This window comes from Pipistrellus kuhlii, unplaced genomic scaffold, assembly GCF_014108245.1.
Source record: "Pipistrellus kuhlii isolate mPipKuh1 unplaced genomic scaffold, mPipKuh1.p scaffold_m20_p_13, whole genome shotgun sequence".
Classification (NCBI taxonomy): domain Eukaryota; kingdom Metazoa; phylum Chordata; class Mammalia; order Chiroptera; family Vespertilionidae; genus Pipistrellus; species Pipistrellus kuhlii.
The window spans coordinates 25,255,015-25,274,739 of record NW_023425438.1 but is presented as its reverse complement, the minus strand read 5'-3'; the positions used below and the strand labels follow the sequence as shown (position 1 = coordinate 25,274,739).

Below are 19,725 nucleotides of genomic sequence, written 5' to 3'. Positions count from 1 at the left end.
ACATCCCCTCCGAGGGAAGTGGGTAGAGACCTGCCAGCTTCCTCAGACACGGGTGCTGGCTGACCGGCAGCCGCCCGGTGGCCCTGGGTGCGGCCTACGTTTCTGGAGGAGCCCCGGGCGGTTTCCCGAACCTGAGACACCAGGCGCTGGTTTTCGCTCAGCCAGGTCTCCCTCATAGCTGCCTTGCGGTCGAATCTGCGGGCGAGCTGTTCCAGTTTCTCCTGGCGGATGAGCTCGTTCCGCAGGGCCAGTTCTCTCTCGTGTTCCGCCTTTTCCAGTCTCTCCCAGGCCTGCGGGAGGGAAAAGAACCGTTTCCTGCCGGGTCCAAGGACCTGCCCTGGCTCCAGCCAGCAGCCAGCAGCCAGCAGCCCTTCCCCACGAGACCCAGGGATGTGGAAGGGAAGGCCCGTTCCCATCCTCACAGCCTCCGGAGCCTTGGGAAAAAAGCAGTTTCCTCTCAGTGCAGCCTCCTGGGAACACTCTCCCTTATCTAAATCTACGGTCCTGTGTTGTTCTTGGAAAATAAAGCACTGCAGATACGGAGCAAATCAACTAACGAAATAATAAATCTTACTTTAACTGAGAGGAAGCAAAGTACTTATTTTCAACAGCTCTGATCCTATAAAAAAGATAAATGATTTTTATCTGAAAGAAATCTTATTATGACTCTCATTCACCCCGTCCTGAGCCACTGTTTTTTTATTCACACATCTGTGTATTTCCCTCCCAAAATCCTTACTGATTGTACACATTAAATTCACTTCTGACGTTTTAAAAAATTCCAATTAAAAGACTCTAAATGAGTACAACTGACCAAAGTTCTAGATTTTTTAAACTTGTGCTTGGAAATATGCTCCCTGTGAAATTCTCTAATTGCAGACACAACAGGGCATGATAATGGAAGTCATTTAATAGCTTCTCTGATAGAGGAGCCAGCCCCAACCTCCAGGGATTCCAGATACATGACATAAGGTTTTGTGTTCTCCATTCCCCAATTTAAAGATGTTTGAGTCAACTGCCTCTGACAGATGAGGAACAAGTTAAACAGGCAGAACCCAAGCCGGTCTGATAAAATCTAACACTCTCCCCAAACCTCCAATAGATCCGCCAGCGCAAGTAACCCCTGAGCCTCTGCAATGCACAGAGACGGACCCTTTCAGCCAATCAAGACCGAGCAACAGAACCCAGCGACAGAACCCGGGCTCTCCAGGACCCGACGGAGGGGTTTACCTTGTTAATGTCAGAGATGAGCTTCCCCTCCCGGGGCATGTAGACCTTCTGATTGTTGGCCCTCATCTTGCTCTGAATTGTGAAAAGCAGCACTTCCAAGTTCCCCTTCTCCGTAAATCTAAGCACAGAAAACCACCAACGTAAACATTATTTATTATCATTTTGTTCAATCCAAGGGGAAACTATTAATTTGCTTCTGGCAAAAGAACCATTTCACAGAGCCAGGCAATTTAAAAAGCCATTTATCTGTGGTCTGATTTATGTGAGACGCATGTTACAGAAACCAGAGTGGGTTAGTTTTGGGGTATGACAGACCTCAAAGTGTGCCCAACTGTGGACATTTTTTTGTGTGTGTGATTGGTTGTTTGTTGTTTCTGAGATTTATATTTAGGAGCACACAATACCATTTTTTATTAATCATCTCGTTCAAGGTTTAGACCAAGCATGTCAAACGTGCAGCCCGCCGGCCGAGAGTCTGACATGCTTGGTTTAGGCCAGCAGTCGCCAGCCGGCGGCCCATGGACCTCTGGTGGTCTGCGAGGCCTGAAAGGTGGCCGACCGCTGGTTTAGATCCTAAGTCCTGGGCCACAGGCTTACTTCATTCAGAGTGCACAGCTGAATGCATTCAGCAAGCATTAGTTCATATGACTACCAGAGACCTCAGCAAGGAGTCCACAACTGAGTGGAGTTTCAGAAAAAAAGGAGGAAAAACCTTCTAACTATAAGTAAGAGAGAAGGTACCCAATCCTTATTTCTTAAAACATGTGGAAAATCAAATTTCTGGGGACAGTAAAATGATTTATTGTCTGTCTCTCTCCAACACAAAACGTGAATATTTACACATTTTGCTACGGATCTATTAGTGGGCCCGATTATGGGTTACTTCCTTACACCCAACTGGAATCATAGTACACAACATGCACACGACTGCTACTTCTCTGAAATCCAAAAAAGTACGGAGTTCTGAAATACACCAGGCACCAGAGATTTGGATAAGGAACTGGAGACCTGCACAATTTCTTCAGAGTCTCATCTGTCTGTAGCACAATCTACTGGAAAGGGCTCACAGAGCCACACAGACCAGATGAAAGGAGAAGCATTCGCTAAGGGGAGAGGCCGCTCAGAGAAGAGATCGTGTGAGTCAGAAAACAGGGGCCTGTGACTGTGACGAGCACCCTCCCCCACCCCAACACTGACGGCAGCCCGTCCCCATCGGCATCGTACTTGGGTGGTTTCTCCACGGTGCGGTACGTGTTGAATGCCTGAAGCTGCTGTTGAACCCCAACCAATGAATTGGCAAATTTGCGATTGTTCAAAATAATGATGGTTTGCTCAATCCACTCCAGTAGGTCGGAGGCAAGGGATTCATACTTTTCAATCATTTTTTCTGTTTCAATAGCGTTGTCAAGCACCTGCGGGGAGGAGTCAGAAGGATGGAAGACAGCGTTATCATGACGGGAGGAAATCGTGACGGCACCCCTCTGTGAGCACAGGCACCCTCGGTCAGGGTTCTGGGCTTCTCCGCGCTGAGCACTTGAAACTTGAGCAAACCGTTTAACAGGCGCTCAGACGGTGGTGGCCATTACTTGTGAGCAGTGACATCTCAACTCAAGTGGAACTGGCTCTGGAGCTCCCAGCCCCCGGCACAGGGTTTAAGAGTCCGAATGACTCCCGCTGCCTGAGCTCCCGAAGCGCTGGCCAGAGAAGCACAAAGGGCTCCATTGTGCGTGGCCCTGTCCCATGAACGGCCACGAACTTCCCGTTCCTACTGCACCGAGAAGGCGAGGTCATCCGGCCTGAGGTGCTCTGAAACACGTGGCAGGCAAAAAAGAGACAAAAAAGCATAATACCGAGCCTAGGACTTCGGGCCCGTGACCCCAGCCGGCTCAACGCAGATTTCCAATCCCCAACGTTCTGGTAAGGTCAGGGGAGGTATGTTTCCGGGTCCGAGATGCCCCCGCACATCCCTTCCTAAATATTTTAGCCACTACCCCTCCCTCCGTGGGATGCTGCCCACTCCCCTGCCACTTGGACAGCCGGCCCAAACTGCTCCTGGCTACGTGTATGTGTTCATGGGAGGGCAAGGAGCTCGGTGGCAGGCAGTCCATGAAGATGTGAACTGTAATCAGGTCTCACAACGTATGAGACTGGCGTGAGCTCACCTTTCCAATTCGTTTTCCTTCCACAGCCAAGGCCTTCATCTTGGAGAAGTAGTGGTAATAGGTCACCACGTAAGTGATGATGGACTTCTCGTCAGGGTGGTCCACACTGATATCTGTAACCGGGGGGAGAGTCCCTTCAGGGCTGTGTTCACGGGGCTGCCACTCACGCAGCAAGAATACCCTGGAACAAGTGGCCAGCACTGAGCAGGCCAGTGTCTTCGCGCTCTGTACCTGAGAGTTATAGTTATGGCTTCCACCCGCTGACTGCCTATCAGGTTTCCACTGTAGCCAAGCGCTGTTCTAGACATTTCTAAATCAAGAAGCTAATTCTTCTCAGGCACTATTATCTACACCAAACTGGACTCCTCACCACGCACCCCAGAATTCCCTTTGTCCCTTCCTTTACTCTCAACTTCCCTTTGCCCGAAATGTCCTTCCACACTCCATCACCTTCTTCCTAGCCTTTCATGATCCACCTGAAAACTTACCATTCCACCACAACTCATTCTAACCCCTGCAGCCAGAATTACTGTCTCTCTCTTTCCCCCCAAAGACTTTGTTTATATGGTCACACATAATACTTTCCGCCAGGCACTATAATTACTTATGCACGTTTTATGTGTCTTGTTAAGGCTGAGTCCCTGAGGATAGGAACTCTGTCTTGGTAAGCCCTGTGCTCATCATTCCACCTCCCAAATTTCTAGTGTGTTGCTTTGTTTGAGAGAAGGCCCTAGCCGGTTTTGCTCAGTGGACAGAGCATAGGCCTGCAGACTGAATGGTCCCTGATTCGATTCCGGTGAAGGTTACATATCCAGGCTGTAGGCTCGATCCCCAATAGGGGGCATACAGGAGGCAGCCAATCAATAATTCTCTCTCATCATTGATGTTTATACTTCTCTCCCCCTCATCCTTCCTCTCCGAAATCAATAAAAATATGTTTTAAACAACCGAGAGAGGGAACAAAGTAGTAAAGATGGCAGTGAGTGAACAAGTCCTCACTATTTGGCATTATTGAGTGAAGTACTCAACTCGGACAGACTACGAGAAGAACGCAGAGGATGACTCCTAATGGATCAGGCTCTTTTTCAATGCACATTCACACATGCGCCCTCACCTCTATCACTGGCAGTCCTGTGTGAGACAGGCTTGTTTCTCTTACTCAGGGATGAGAACACTAGGATTCAGAGCTGAACTGAAAACTCCCTGCCCAGTGTCACCGAGGCAGCCAATGACACTGGGAGCCAGAAACACACTTACTGATCCCCCCGCCAGGACCCCCAGTGACTAACTCCTGCTCAGTCCCATCAGAGTGTGCTCCAAGGAGAGCAAATTGGAGGAAAACAAGAGAAAAATATTGGTCATGTATGCAATTCAATAAACACAAAATATCAACATAACTGGGAAGAGCAGACAGAACCTTTCTTTAAATTTAGCTACATTTTGACCAAAGGCTCTCTGGCTCTACTAATAAAAGGAAGGACAACTAATAATCAAGCTTAAACCCCACAGGATAAGTGACATCACATCCACTGCCATTTTCAGTCCCTTGTTTTGTAATCCAGGGGATTATACTCCCTTTTCATACTGGGTAGTGATTAGAAAGATTAACTAATGAGCAAGTTATTAAAAAGGTTTTGTCATAGTGGTTGCAAAAATAAAAGGTTATCAAAGAGCTAGAGCTGAGGAAGAATGGCTTCCCATAGTAAGGCAGGGGTTAAGTATGAAGATTTATCACATCCTAAGGAATGTTAGTTTTCTGTTTATATTAAGAAATAATTTATTGGGCTAGCACGAAGATAATTTTATCTCAGCTTCCTGCAGTGAACACATATCAGTGGATCTGATGCACTGGAAAAAAAGCAAGAAGCCAGCTTGGCAGCCTCCTGACCTCAATCTGCCCTTGGGGAGTTAAACTTCCTGTTCTATATTTATAAGAACTTTAAACTTTCACTCACAGACAGTTTCCTCTCCCTAATACTTGCTCACAGTGAGGAGGATCTGAAAAGCTTCAGCACTACAAAATAAAAAAACCCTCTTACGTTCCTCAAAACTGAAAAAAGTGCCTAAGGTAACTCATGCTAAAAAGAAGCCTAGAATTGGGATTTTGTTAAGCAAGGGAACTACAACCTGGGGAGCTGCCCCCGCCCAGGTGAACTCCACGTCACCCGCAGTCTGTCTTTGGGGCTTGCTGCGGGGACTCACAGAGCAGAAAGGCCAAGTCCACGCACAGAATGTGATCAGTGCCTCCCACTGGGAGGGGGCTGCTAGTGTTACGCCTTCTTCCACCGCATGCTCCCCGTTCCTGAGGCACCGTCCTCAGTTACGCTTCTGCTCCCCCGCAAACGCTGCACTGCCTCCTAACAAGGGCCCTGCCCTCAATCACCACGCACTCCATCCCATGCTGCTTGCTGCCTTGGTGAAAGCCAGCTACCAACCACTCCCTGCTGACCACTGCCTGCTGAATACCCTCTAAAAAGTTTGACCCTAGCCCAAACCGGTTTGGCTCAGTGGATAGAGTGTCGGCCTGCGGACTGAAAGGTCCCAGGTTCGATTCCGGTCAAGGGCATGTACCTTGGTTGTGGGCACATCCCCAGTAGGGGGTATGCAGGAGGCAGCTGATCAATGTTTCTCTCTCACCGATGTTTCTAACTCTCTATCGCTCTCTCTTCCTCTCTGTAAAAAAATCAATAAAATATATTTTTAAAAATAAAATAAAAAGTTTGACATGTTGGACCCCACCCACCTTTGTGCTGCTTTTTCCTATTGTCACTCTAAACACCATTCCCAGTGAACTGTTGGTCCCAGAGCATGCCTTCCTCACCCTCATGCCTTGCTCACACAAGTCCCTCTGCCTGGCATGCCCTCTTCTTCAGAACATGTTGAAATCATACTTATTTTTCAAGGCCTTTTCAAATGTAATCCTTTGCACAAACCCTTGAGTAGTTCTCATAGCAAAATTAATAAGCTCCTCTCCCTTGGATAATTTGCGAAGCACACTGTACAAATAAAACAGATACAAGGCAGACCTTGTATTAACCCCAGTGCTAGAGACACTGAAGGTCCCACCTGTTACCCCGAGTCCTTACCTTCAGGATCCAGCAGTTTGGTGAGGCCCAGGTGCTGCTCTGCCAGGTTAAATGCATTCTGCAGGTTATAGTGTGCGTTGGATTTCTTCAGCTTGTCGAAATCGATCAGGTCAGGCCTATGGGGAACGACAATGGGACATGACAAAAACCACGGCTTGAAAACACATTCCGTGGCCAGTGAGACATGACTATTACTCCTGAAGTGTTCAAGCCACCACTCAGGGGAGTAAAACTCTAGGACATTATTCAACCCTCAATGAATGAAACCTGATTTTTTAAAATAAAGTCTCCAAAGTTCATGAGGAGAACTGAGGACAATGAGACTTGGTTTGGGAGAGTTTGCGTACTCTCTCACATTTTCCTCACTGGGAATGCAGAAATTCCCACTGTAGAGCAACATCGAAGGCAACGGGTATGAGGAACGAACGTCACCCAGATCTGCTATAGGAGAAGGTAAGCATCCCACCCCGAAGTGCTTACCGGTGTTTGTGTATCAGTGCATTGAAGGCCATGCCGTCCCTCCAGCTGGTGGTGAAGTTGTGGATGTTGACGTTGGGGTACCTGGCGAAGACAAAGCATGAGGCAAAGACAACAGACTTAGCACATACAGGTTTTCCTCCCCGAAAGACTTCCCCGTGTCTGACATCTACCCCTAACCCATCAGCCATTCTACACCGTCTGGATTATTAACAACTCCGTATCTGTGGCTGATTCAAGGTTCATCTCTAACTTGACCCCCGTTATGGTATCCGCACTTATTAATGATCACAGCCATTACAGATACATCTGTCCTCCAAGCAGTCCTGGCAGTAATTCTCCCCTTAACCTGGCACGTAATCAGTTCTCAGCAAATACCTACGAGCCACGGCAGTTTCGGTGAGCAACAGAAAAGATGGGGTTCTCTAAAAAAATACTGACACTGAAATTTCAATGAAAGAACACACGGAAGGAAAACCGGGGCAATAATGTACAAAGCGTACTCCTATGGTGACTGCACAAAACTCCCCTGAAGCAGCAGAAATAAAAGGGAGGAGAAAACACACAACTGGTATGGTTGTTTTTTTTTGTTTTGTTAAATATCATGATGTGATTCCTAAACATGGTTTCCAGGGTTTTAAAATTCAAGATATACTGCCCTCTGGAGCTTCCTTAATAAAGAGATGGTGGCGATGAGAGGTCCAGAATATAAATCAGAACTCCTTCCACCACGCTGAGTGCCAGCTGAAAGGTCGGCCTATCAACCGCTCGCCAGCTAACAAGCCCTCTCCATGGAGGCGGTGGGGGGACACCTGTCAGCACCTTGGAAGTGACGGCCGCACGGACTGGGCCTGGGCCCCTGGCCGGACTCCGAGCTCACACTCACCCGGCTGTCTTCATCTGGCACCACAGCAGCAGCGCGTCCTTGGCAGACTTCTTCTCCTTGTTGTCTTCCGTTTCCACACTGATGTCCTGGATCTAAGATTTACAAGGAAACACCAGACAGACAGATGGGTCAGCTGCCCAACGGCAGCCTCGGAAGAGCTGGTCTGCATGGACATGAAGAAGAGAAACTGTGGCTCCAAGCCCGGCCCTGCAGCCCACCTCCTCTGACAGCTGCTCTCTGAAGCCAGGGCTCACCTCCGAGGACACCAGCCAGACTAGCTTCCCCGCTTTGCACAGAGGTAAGAGGGAAGCAGAGGCAGGTTACCTGCATGACTTCCCATTAGGGGTCATGTCCACCTTCAAGCTAGCCCATCGTTCCATCTAGAAGCCAGCGCAGCGATTCATATGGTACGTCTTGAACCTCATCAGACCCCAGAAGACCATTATTATTCGGTGTTTCATAACCATACGTTTTCTCCCACTGGGTGTGCCCTCCATGGATGAGGACAGCGTGTGCATCACTGCCTGAGGACTGACCCAACCTCGCAGAGAGAGCACGCACTGCAATGCTGCGCTTCCACGTCTGTGTCCCCTCCAAATTCTTACGCTGAAATCCCAGCCCTCAAAAGCGATAAGTGTCTGTAGGTGGGACCTTTGGGAGGTGATTAAGTTGTGAGAGGGACTGGGCAAGAGGCTGCAGAGACCCACAGACCCTTCGGCCATGTCAGGACAAGACACGTGCGTTCTGGAACAGGACCTCACCCGCCGTACAGCCTCCAGCATGGAGAAGTAAACTCCTACTGTTTCCAAGCTACTCCATCTGCGGTATTTTGGGGAGAAGGGAGATCTTTGTAAACAGGTGGGGAAGCTTCAGAGGAGGCAGGATGTGAGCTGGCCCCTGGCTTATGCGGAATCAATACATACAGCGTGTGGCAGAAGTAGGTTTACAGTGTTCACATGGAAAGGGATAGAATAATGAATAATAATTAATAACAAAAATAGACTGTGTTGTGTGTGCTCACAACTGTAGACCTACTTCTGCCCCACCCTGTGTTTGTGGAATGGGTGATGGCGTCATAAAGCTGGGCTTGTAAGACACCAAAGATGCAGGCCAAGCAGTGACACCTGCAGCCTCTATTTCTTCCTGCCTCAAGGAAAAGAGAGAAAGTACCTCTCAGCATTGACAAGTCCAAGTACAGAAAAGGGCCAGCCGTCAGGAAGCTAGTCAATGACTCAACCCAATTCACGCGAACAATCCTGGAAAGGGCTGCGCTTGCCAGCTCACCAGCACGGGCACTGCCCGGGGGTGGCGAGGCCGCCGTCAGGATGCCCTCCCAGGCACTGGCCGCCACAGGGAGAAGCTACAGAAACAGCACTATTTTACGCTGCAAAACTGAAGTCGGGCTCAAAGGGTGTCCAGCTGACTTCACCTGTTGGCCTAAAACCAAGGGCAATGAGCTTAATGACATCCACTCCATTTTTAAATCACTCTGAAATTAGGTGACAGAAGCCTACATAAGAGCTGTTTAAAAATGAAATCGCTGGTGGTTGTAATTAACTCCACTGAGGACTGATGCCGTCGTCAGCAGACCTGCTTGCTCAGGAGCACCAGGGCTGGGGCGGGGGATCCGAATTGGGCAGAGGACCTGCGGGGCTGGGGAGCCACCCATGCGGGGAGTTTCTCTGTCCAGCTCAGCCCCACCCCCTCTGCCCACACACACACACCCAGACACTGTTAACCCAGCCCAATCCCAGGGGAAACAAGAAGGAAAAGGACTGGCTACAGGGTGATCTCAGCGTTTTCGTAAGAACACAAAGACAGCTCCAATTTGATTTCTGTTTTTGCCTTTCAGTGGGATGTTCATTCACCAGAAATATCAATCAGACTTTATCGAAGGGGCGGGACAGGAAGGTGCAGGGAACAGCGGGAGGAGGAGACTGGCCTGTCAGGATGTCTGTCTGCAGTGACCTGACGCCGTGCTAAGGAGTGTTTCCTGGGGAGCGTGAGCATGAAGCACCTCCGGAGGAAGGGCCGGCAATCTGGCCGGAGACGCCGATCTCTCCCCTAGGGGCCCACGCCCGCGTGACAGCCCAGCCGGGCTGGCCTGTGATCCTGGGCAAGGCTCTGCCCTGTCCTCAGTAGTGAAGGAAATGGACCAGATGACCTTAAGAGTATCTCTGGCTCAGAGTATTTCTATATTTAAAGTTCTTCCCTGGACTACAACAAACCAATAACATGCTTATAATCCCACACAAGCCTAAGGCTTTTTGCACGTCCCCCTGAACACGACTTCCTCATATCCAAAGGAGAACGGGGGTGCAAATGAAGCCCACACACGTGCCCTAATCCTGAACAGCTTCTCCTCAAAATATTCTGCGATACTGCGGCAGGCAGGCAGACTGTGCAGAGCAAGGACTACGGGCCCGGTGTAGAGGGCCACCGGGGTAGAACACCCCAGGTGTCTAGCAAAGGACAACTGTAGGCTGTGACTTCTCCCCAGGATGACTTTTCCTCCCTCAGGCTTGCTGTCTGGGCCCCCTGACCTTACCGCTCTCGAGATAACATCTGGGCCTCAATTGTATTCCAGCGCCAGGCTCAGAAAAGCAGCAAAACCAGACAGCAAAGGCCCTGGCTGACCGCAGGACCAGCTGTACTGAATAATGCACCCCTGTACTCTGGCACCAACCAGTCAATCATGGATATCCCAACCCTGAAAGGACACCTGGAAAGTTGCTGAATGTTCTACTGAGATCTTCCACTGGGACCCCCCTAAATCTCCACCTTTAAAACCGTTAGGACAACTAAAGAGCTTGTATGCATGCACATAAGCATAACCAATGGACACAGACATGGGGGGTGAGGGCTTGTGCTGGGAATGGGAATGGCTGGGGAGGTCAATGGGGGGAAAAGGAGACATATGTAATACTTTGCACAATGAAGAACTTTGATTAAAAACAAAACAAAAACAAAACAAAACACCTTTAGGACCGAGGACCCAGCTCCTCTACCTCCCAGGAGGAGGCTGGAGCCTCTCCCTTCCTCCTCTCCCTCCCCCAGGCAGTCACCATCACTTTCCTCACCCCCAGGCTCCGAAAGCCCTTCCTTGGCCTCTGTAACTCGTTTCCTAAGCCCATTTCTGCTACCAATTACTTCTATCTCTGAGGTTTTCCAAATAAATGTTCTCTTTCAGTGTGAGTCTTGGCTCTGAATTCTTTCCTAGCTAGAACCCAAGTACCAAGGTTGCCGAACCCAGGTCCGGCCTGACCCCTCTGGCCTACCTCCTGTTCTCACAGCCCCCAACAACACTTGTCTTATCTGGCAACGTTCAGACAGCCTAGCGCTAGCAACTGAGCATCCACTGCACCTTACACCTTTGCTCCTGAAAGCTGAGCAGCGGACACCAGGCGTCCAGAGTGGGTGCCAGTGTAGTGGTGGGCGGGGATGCGGCTCTGAACACACTTATCTGATGGGAGAACCAAGACTTTCAGGGCCCAGCAAACCTGAGGGAGATGTGGGAGCTGTGCCTACAGGGCGGCTGGATGTGACACAGCCCCACACACCTGACTCTGAGATGCCACTTCAACCTGGTCTTCCCAGCCCCTCTGGAACGGGAGGCCCGCTTCCCAAGATGCTAGCACCCGAGAGGAAGGCAGAGCCCCACCGCCAAGCCTCCTACCTGGAAGCGCAGGATGATGGTCCAGATGAGGCCCAGGGTTAGCCGGTGGTTCCCATCCACGATGTCGTGGGACCCCATGTTCTCCAGGTGGACTCTCTGCTCCTTCAGGAACTGGAGGGCCTTGTCCACGTTCTCCAGACAGTGGATGCGCATTCGCCCCTTGGTGGGTTTGGGCTAGAAATGGGTGAGCAGAAGGTGGAAAATCACCCAACGGGTACAGATCTGCCCATTCATGCCACACTCTCTTACCCAAACCAAAACATTAGTAGCCAAGTGTGCTTGTTCAGCCCAAGGACAGTATTTAGCTGAAAAACAGCCTCGGAAGAGAAAAGTTTACTTAAGGGATGGTAACCGATCACTCTTTACAAGTCTGTTTAATCCTGGAAGTGACACCATTTACAAATGCCTGTAGGAACTGGAAGTTTAGAGAAAAACGGACCCCGTTGACATTGACTCTCAGAGGTTCCACTGCCATCCACACAGCCTTCTGCAGATGTGTTCAAGTCCGAGGATTTAATGGCTGCTTTACCCTGAAATTAATGGTGGCCCTCTAAACCTGCTGGTTTGGGTCATTTTTAAGGATGGCTCACAGGAGAACCAGGTGGTTTTGTGAAGGTGATGGGGAGGGGATTGAGTAAAGGGTGTGACTTACCGAAAAGAAAGGATAAAGGGGGAAAATGTGAGAGTAGTATAATGATGTGAATACCCCAAAAGTCTCTTCCTTTTTACCCAGTTACTGGTATATCAAAATCCAAAAGGTCCTCTGAAGGTAAACATTTTAAATAAAGACACACACACACACACACACACACACACACACACACACACAGGGTCTCTATAACCTGCCTGTGTTGAGAGCATGCTCATGCCCTCCTTTATGTGCCTCCCCTTCTAGCAGAAGCTGCGCCTCAGACTACTCTCACTGTTTTAAAGACTCCGACAGGCTGTGCACACCTCGCTAGCTAGAAGGATGCTCTCGGCCTGGCTGACATGGAGCTGCCCTCCACGGCCACTAACCATACCCCACACACATTCCAATCATTCCAGTTCTCACAGGCCCCCCTTTTCTCCCAACTCTGCCACAGAGCACAGAAACAAATCATCGTCTACATCTTATATTTTGCTCTTATTACTTCCAACTGGACTACCGGCTTCATGAGAGGAGGAACAATGTTTAATAATTCTGCTATAGTCCCAGCGGCTTCCGGTTTGGTTCCGAGCGCACAGTGGACTGGGTGCAGGTGGATGAGCTCAGTGTGTGCCTCCTCCGGGGCTGCCCCTAGGGAACAGCGGCCAGGTGTGCAGCAGCTGGCACCCCGGCCAGGCCTCAGTGATCTGTCAGGTGGAAAATGTCTGAAGGGAAGATGACTTGGGTAACAGTGGCCATTTTAAGTAGCCAATCTCAGATTATCTTTTTTTTCTTGACTTTCTATTTTCTTACAAAAAGCTGGTGTGCAAACAACACGCTCTGACCCCGAGGAAAGAAGATCACAAGTAGAGGCCTTCCCACAATGGCAGATTCTGTTTTCAAGTAAAAGCCATGGGAGGAGAAATGTCTCTAAAAGTGACGCTTTATTACACTATTAGGATAGCTTCCCTTACACTCCCCCCCACCCCACCCCCCGCCCCCAAGGCATTTTCTCTCAGCAACTTCACCAGGAATTTATCTCAGGAATGTGGGAAATGTTAAGTTAGGTCAAGTGATAACATGATGTGGAAACAGAAAGAAGGTAGACTCAATCTCTAATTTCAGGACTGGCTCTGCAGATGCGGTTTGAGGCCGACACAGGCACACTCTCCCTCAAAGGTACACCCAACAGCCACCTCACACCAGCCACATGGGGTGGGGGGACGACACCCGTTTGATGCCGACAGGCCCCCCAGAGGAGCTCAGGGTGTGGGGTCAGGATTCCAAAGCTCCTTCCCTTCATGCCACACCAAGAGCCACAGGAAAGAAAACGGACTCGGTTTCTATCTGGCAGATAGTTTAACTCCTTTGTTAAGGAGCTATTTTTATATCCCTAGATTTCCATCTTCTCCAAAGGAACAGGAGATAACAATGGAGAAAGCGAAACACAATGGAAGGGAGGGTGAGGGTGTGTGTGTGTGTGTGTGTGTGTGTGTGTGTGCATCTCTCCATAACAAACACTTCCTAAAACCTCAGCCCCAAACAGGCTAATTCTGCTGTGAAAAGGGGCAATCCCTGTCTTGCCCTCATTAATTACTGTCACATTCCTAGCGCAACACAGGTTGGTTCCCACAGCAACACGTGCATGTCTGCCCTGTGTGCCACTTCTGCTGGGGCAGTTTGAAACGTCACTAATGTGGAGACAAAGATCAATACCAATGCCAGAGGCATACGTGACTCAGAAGCAAGGGGGCTCTGCAGGCAGGGAGGCAGTTCCTCTGAGGAAATGCCCATTTTTACTGTTTCTCCCTTAAATAATTTTAACAAGTTCCCCACACCATGGCCAGTGTTCCTGTGTTTTGCAGGCGCTTTTCCTGTTTTCCGTCTCCAAGGTCCCTTCTGGTTCCACATCTGTATCAGCCACAGCTCCATCCCAGGCTTTGCTCCAGACCCATCTTCTGACTTCAAAAAGGAGTGGTAATTATAGGGCTAAACAACCACGTTTAGCAACTGACAACACAATTCTAACTGCTATTGGAGCAGCGAGGCCCCTGAGAAGTGGAGTGGCCTTGGTCACACTCGTTCCAGGGGACCAATGCCGTTGGGAAAAAATGAGGGATCCAGATGAGAGCTGGGGGCCCTTCCTGTCCACAGCTCTTCCCCAGCTGCCCACACAGCCTTGAGTTGGGTCAGTTCTATCCTGAGAGTGTCAGGATTTGCAGAACTATGACCTAGTCACAATGGCAGAGTTTTTATCAGAACCTAGAAGAAGTGGAAAAGAGAAAAATAAATGTTTCCTGCAGCTGATCTGGCCTCCTTTGAAGGAAAGAGGAAGACAGAGGGAGGCCGCCAGGATCTGGGCCACACTGTTCCACCTGGTAACCCCCTCTCTCCAGGTTTTCCCATGAGTGTCCAAAGCCACTGTGAAGCCATGGAGCAACAGCTCTCCAAGGACTGCAGGGTGGAGGAACAGCAGCCCTGGGCATGGGGAGTGGCCGGCCCATCTGCCACCCACCAGCTGATGGCCCTGCTGCTGCCTACTCTTCAGTCTCAGTACCCATGCAATGAAGGGATCTAACTTAGTGGCCTTTTAAAGTGGCTTCCAGCTATAAAATATAATTTATGTGTTGGAGGATGTAAGACTTACTAGCATAAAAAAAAAAAAAAAAAAAAACTTACTAACATGCAAGGTGAATTCTAAAGTGCCTGCTGATATTATTGTTCAGCAATAGTAAAGAAGGCATAGAAGAAGTACACTAACTGATCTCAGTACACCAGTGTGCCAAACACTTGCTTAAGCTTTTGTCTTTTAATCACAAATTGATTTCGACACACACACACACACACACACACACACTTCTACTTAACAGAGAGAGAGTGTGGGAAGTGCTAATTTCCAACATCTCTAATACGTTATACAGCCAAACTCATTTCACATTAAGTCCCCATACATATCCAACTTTGAGCTTTGAGCAGAGTGTAAACGATGCTCGCACTGTATTCTATTAACTCCTGCCTGTCTCCTCACTGGTTGGAACCCACTCCCAAGAGCACCTTCTCCTTTCTCAGGGCTCACTGGGAAAGGAGGGGACGAACAGACAGCAGAGTGGGCTGAAGTCCAAGTTCTATTACTTACTAGCAATACTGGCTTTTGGCAAGACCATAGCCACTCTGCCTTTTTTTTTTTTTTTTCTATAATACATAAGTTGTCTACTTAAGTAAACTAGGAGAACCAAATGAGATAATCTGTGACAGTAAACACTAAAAGCAGAACATTCTAAAGTCTCCATCATTGCTGCTTCCAAAAACGAACTCCAATTTAGCTGAGCTGCTGCTTTCTCTGCATGGTTCCTCCCTCTCTGCCACTGTTCTCCAAATGTCCCCTTCACTCCGCCCCTCAGCTGACACCCCCCTGCCTGCTCTCTATCCGCTCCCGAGCCTCTCCTCCAGGGTCAGCTGGAACCCACCCACTTACTTACTTGGGGTTCCCTGACACCCCATCCAGAAGCCTGTTTTCCCTTCTGCACTCCAGGGCTTTGGGGCCATTCATTTATACTATAATGTTACTATAATCATACATTATAGTAATGTGTACGATATAGTACACATTACTATAAACTCGCTCTTTGCATTTGTGCAATCAGACGTAAGTTGAATGGGGGCATTCTCCAGTGGCAGGTTATTTAGGACAAAAACAAATTCTCACACACAAACGATATTCCAGACAGCAAGTAGGTTCTGTGGCCAGTCCACAAATCCTGTTTCAACAGCAGTACAGACCAGTAGGGTTCTCTTAGCGAAGGCTTTATGTAAAATTCAGGGCAGCACAAAGTGGGATTTAAGGTTTCCCAGATCTCACAATAAATCTACCTTTTCCAACTAGCTCAGCCTGTTTTGGAATTAATGGCGGCAAAACAAAACACACACACACACACAAACCAAATTCCCTCCCCTTCTCTTCTTTGAAGCCGATTAACAGAGTGAGAAGACAGAGTATCAGGAAAACAACAGGCAAACAGAACCCAATGATGTCTGCCATTGGAAATGGCGAGGGCTGGCGGGAAGGCAGAGGTCAGGAAAGCCTGGTCCTCTCTCAGACAGGCGAGGGCTCGGCCTGGCAGGGGCACGGCGGGAAACTGGCCTTCTCATTTAGAGCCATTCCTCACGGCTGCGGCCTCAGAGGGAAGGGCGGGCACAGGCAGGCCTCGGCCTGGGTGGTGACCTGTGGGCTCCACTCAGAAACCAAAGTCCAGGCCTGACGTGTTACACCGAAGGCCCAGCTCCCTCCAAATGTCAGTGCTGCCGTGAGACAAACCCTCTCCCCCAGTCCCGCTCTGCTCCGGCCCTGGGATCAACGTCAGAGCGACCGGCACGGTTCAGTGCTCGCCACGTTCACCTGCTCGGTTGATGCTGAAGTCGAGGATGGGTCTGTATTTTGTAGGGAATTTTAAAGCAAAACCTTTGTGAAGAGTTATAATGTATAGTAATTTCAGAGTGAGATAATGAAAAGGAATACTCTTTGTCATCAATCCCCATTAGCAGTAGCTTCCTGGCTCAGCCTCAGTTTCCTCTATGCTCCATAAGCTGACACACCTGAGGCAGAGAAAGGGACACTTCCGACATGGATCCTGCCCAAGCCGGGGCCAGAGATGGGGTCTCTGCCCTCTGGTGTTCCCCAGTACATTGTAATCAAGTGCCCCGATAGCCCACCTAAAACCTGTTCAAATTTAATTCAAATTTTATTGAGCCAAAATGCAGGCTGAGGCTAGAATGAAACTGTCTGGAACATTAAACCAATGTTTCTTTGAACTTCATGCAATAAAATTGAGACACATTTCTTCCATCCTATACAGAAGGGTAAACTGGCTCCAAGAATTTATTAATAAAGTAAATTTAAATACTCTGGGCCCCCACACATTTATCTACTACCTCCTGCCACGCTGGTGGTTAAGTGCTGACGGACACAGGGCTCCGATGGGAGTGCACATGTTTATGTTACCGGGGTTTGGAGCAGTAGTGCAGAAAGCCCGGCGCTGGCTGGCTGTTATCTGATGATCACGCTTCGCTGTGGGCATTAACTTACCCGGGCCAGGAAGCTCTATCCACCTCCTTGGTTATGGAACCGAAATATGAAAGGACCCTTTGGGACAAGCCCTCTGAGGGGGCCCGGCCTGCAGGGAGGGCCTCTGACTTGAGTTTCCGGCAGCCTCTGCAGCCAACAGCAGAGTGGTTTGTGTCCCTCGAACCAGAATCAACCCCGGGGCCAAAAAGGCTGAGCAATGAACGAGAGCTTTAGCTCACTCTATCTACGGGGCCCTTATTTTTTGGAATAAGATTAATCAGACTGCCCAACCTATAATCAGGGCTGGCTGTGAGGAATGGATGATAAAAAAGTAAAGACACTTGTGGTTTCTACAAAGTGGGATGTCACTGCTAAACACAGTTTCTGGCACTGACTGCCTGAAAGATTGGAAATGGTGCAATCATATGTTCTTCCCCATCTACCTCCTAGGTTGATGGGTTACTACAAAAAAACAAAAACACAACACGCACAAACACAGCAACAAATAAGAGGAGGAGTGGGCAGTGTCCACACACAACTATGAAATATGCTTTATTGGTTGCCTTTTTCTCCCTATGAATATTTTTGTTGCCCTGTTCAGGAAAAAAGGGCACTGGGCCTGATCCCATTTATTATATGGACGTTATCGAGGACACATCTTCTTGGTATGAAAGAACTGTGGGCCTTCGGAGGTGAACAACCTACTCCCTACAGCCTGGAAGAGGAAGACTGGATCCTACTGGAACAAAAGTAAATGTTCCAACGAATGTCCATCCATGTGACCCTTAATGATTTTTTTTTTAAGCTACTTTCAAAACAGTCAAAAAGATCAATAAACAATCATACTAGGTTCAACATTAACAGGAAAAAAAGGTTGAAAGGTAGGGAGGGAAAGTCTGGTTACAAAAACTATATTTAAAGATGGATATTACAATAATTCTAGCCCAGGTTCTCAAAGAAAACTCACTTGAAAAAAAACCCACAAATTAAAATGCAACCAATGACCAGCCTTCGCCCTCTCCGGGTGGGCCCACCACCCATCATCGCCCCACAAACCACCTGCAGTCCAGGCGCCGCCACAGTCTTAGGCAGAGGCCTCCTTTATTAACCTCATTTGTCCAGTGGGACCCGCAAACTCCCGACGAAAAGGAGGCAACCACACCTGCATGCACGGGGAACAAAGACCGTGAACAAAACTCTCTCCACACAAGAGGAGGCTTTCCCCTTTCACAGGACTTTGACCTTGAACGAAGGGGCAGGGAGAGAGGGAGAGAGAGCCCTGACTCGGTTCCTACCCAGGCTTGCGGAGGCAATGCCGCTGTGGGCTAATGACAGGGCAGGGTGCAATCTCAGGTCCCTGGCCGTGGTCAGAGGTGTGTGGGTCGGTCTGCACACAGAGCCGTGTGGCTGTAAGTTACAGGGTAGAGATGGAGTTAAAAATAAGGCTTTCTGGCAGCCCTGCCAACCGCCAGCATATTTTCCTGGTGATGTCACTGCAGATGCGGGGCTGTGCCCCTGGGCGTCAGCTTTCTGCTTGGTCCCACCCACCACCAATGGAAGAAACTGCATGTGATCTGGTGGAATAGGGCATCCGTTCCCAAACCAAGACAAAACCTGTTGGGTCAGTTAGGGAGACTGGCCTCGGCTTCCTTGGTTTAAGGTTCACAAACAAAAGTCACGCCAGAGACCAGCCGCTGCAGCTCTGGGAACCAACGTGGGGCCGCACTTCCCCCCGCAGGCTGAGACTGCCTTGCCTGGGAAGGCGCGGTGGGTTCGTTAGAAGCTCTGACAACACACCAGCCTCTCCCTCCACCCCCCAACATAACGTGTGCAGGGGAGAAAGCAAAAACATCAGAGGACTACTGAATTCAATTCTTGCCACTGTGAAACAGCAGCTCAGATTTTCCAGAGAATTAATAAAACACAAATTCAAAATTGTTCCATGATCTCGGGGGCTGCAGATTCTCGTTGGAGCCAGGGCCCGGGCTGGCCCTTCAATCGCCAGCACCGTGCCTCGTTTAAGGGGGGGTAGTAACCTCACAGATTACGGAAGGCGGCCACATCATAACAGGTTCAAGAACATGAACTAGACTCGGAATGGTGACACGGGAGCTTTCTCCAACATGCTCCTCTCACGTATCCAGGTTCTCCTTCCCAAGAAGATCAACCACAATTTACCAGGAGGAAAGCCCTGACAGGTTTTTCAAACACATTTCCCCACCCAGACCGCGGGACACGTAACCAGCGTTCCGACACTCACCAGCCTCTCTCCAGAGAGGACCTCCAGCAGCTTGATGAGCATCCGTCCATCGCGGAGGTCCGCGTACAGGTCTGTGATCCGGCAGGACACGCGGGCGAGGTGGGAATTGACCCACTTGGTGAAGGTCTTCTTCTGCACAGCCTCACGCTCATCTGCAAGCACAGGAGAGCCCGCGTTACCACCGGCCACAGCGCGGCCCCGGGCCCAGCCAGAGGAGGGACAGCAGAACTGAGCTCGAGTGAGAGCTCTGCAGCAGGA

At 49.5% G+C, this 19,725-nt stretch overlaps 1 protein-coding gene across 4 annotated transcripts in view; it reads right to left on the bottom strand.

Annotated features, from left to right (window-relative positions):
* Positions 1 to 19,725, bottom strand: part of SPTBN1 (spectrin beta, non-erythrocytic 1) — a 179,511-nt gene that overhangs the window by 36,557 nt on the left and 123,229 nt on the right. For all 4 annotated transcript variants that reach the window (XM_036435327.2, XM_045580750.1, XM_036435329.2 and 1 more), the window contains 9 exons: positions 19,468 to 19,619; positions 11,518 to 11,691; positions 7,842 to 7,933; positions 6,959 to 7,039; positions 6,479 to 6,594; positions 3,393 to 3,505; positions 2,455 to 2,642; positions 1,231 to 1,348; positions 132 to 290 (listed from right to left, as the gene is read on the bottom strand). In XM_036435327.2, the coding sequence (XP_036291220.1) occupies positions 132 to 290; positions 1,231 to 1,348; positions 2,455 to 2,642; positions 3,393 to 3,505; positions 6,479 to 6,594; positions 6,959 to 7,039; positions 7,842 to 7,933; positions 11,518 to 11,691; positions 19,468 to 19,619 (1,193 nt within the window). The remainder of the gene's footprint in view (positions 1 to 131; positions 291 to 1,230; positions 1,349 to 2,454; positions 2,643 to 3,392; positions 3,506 to 6,478; positions 6,595 to 6,958; positions 7,040 to 7,841; positions 7,934 to 11,517; positions 11,692 to 19,467; positions 19,620 to 19,725) is intronic.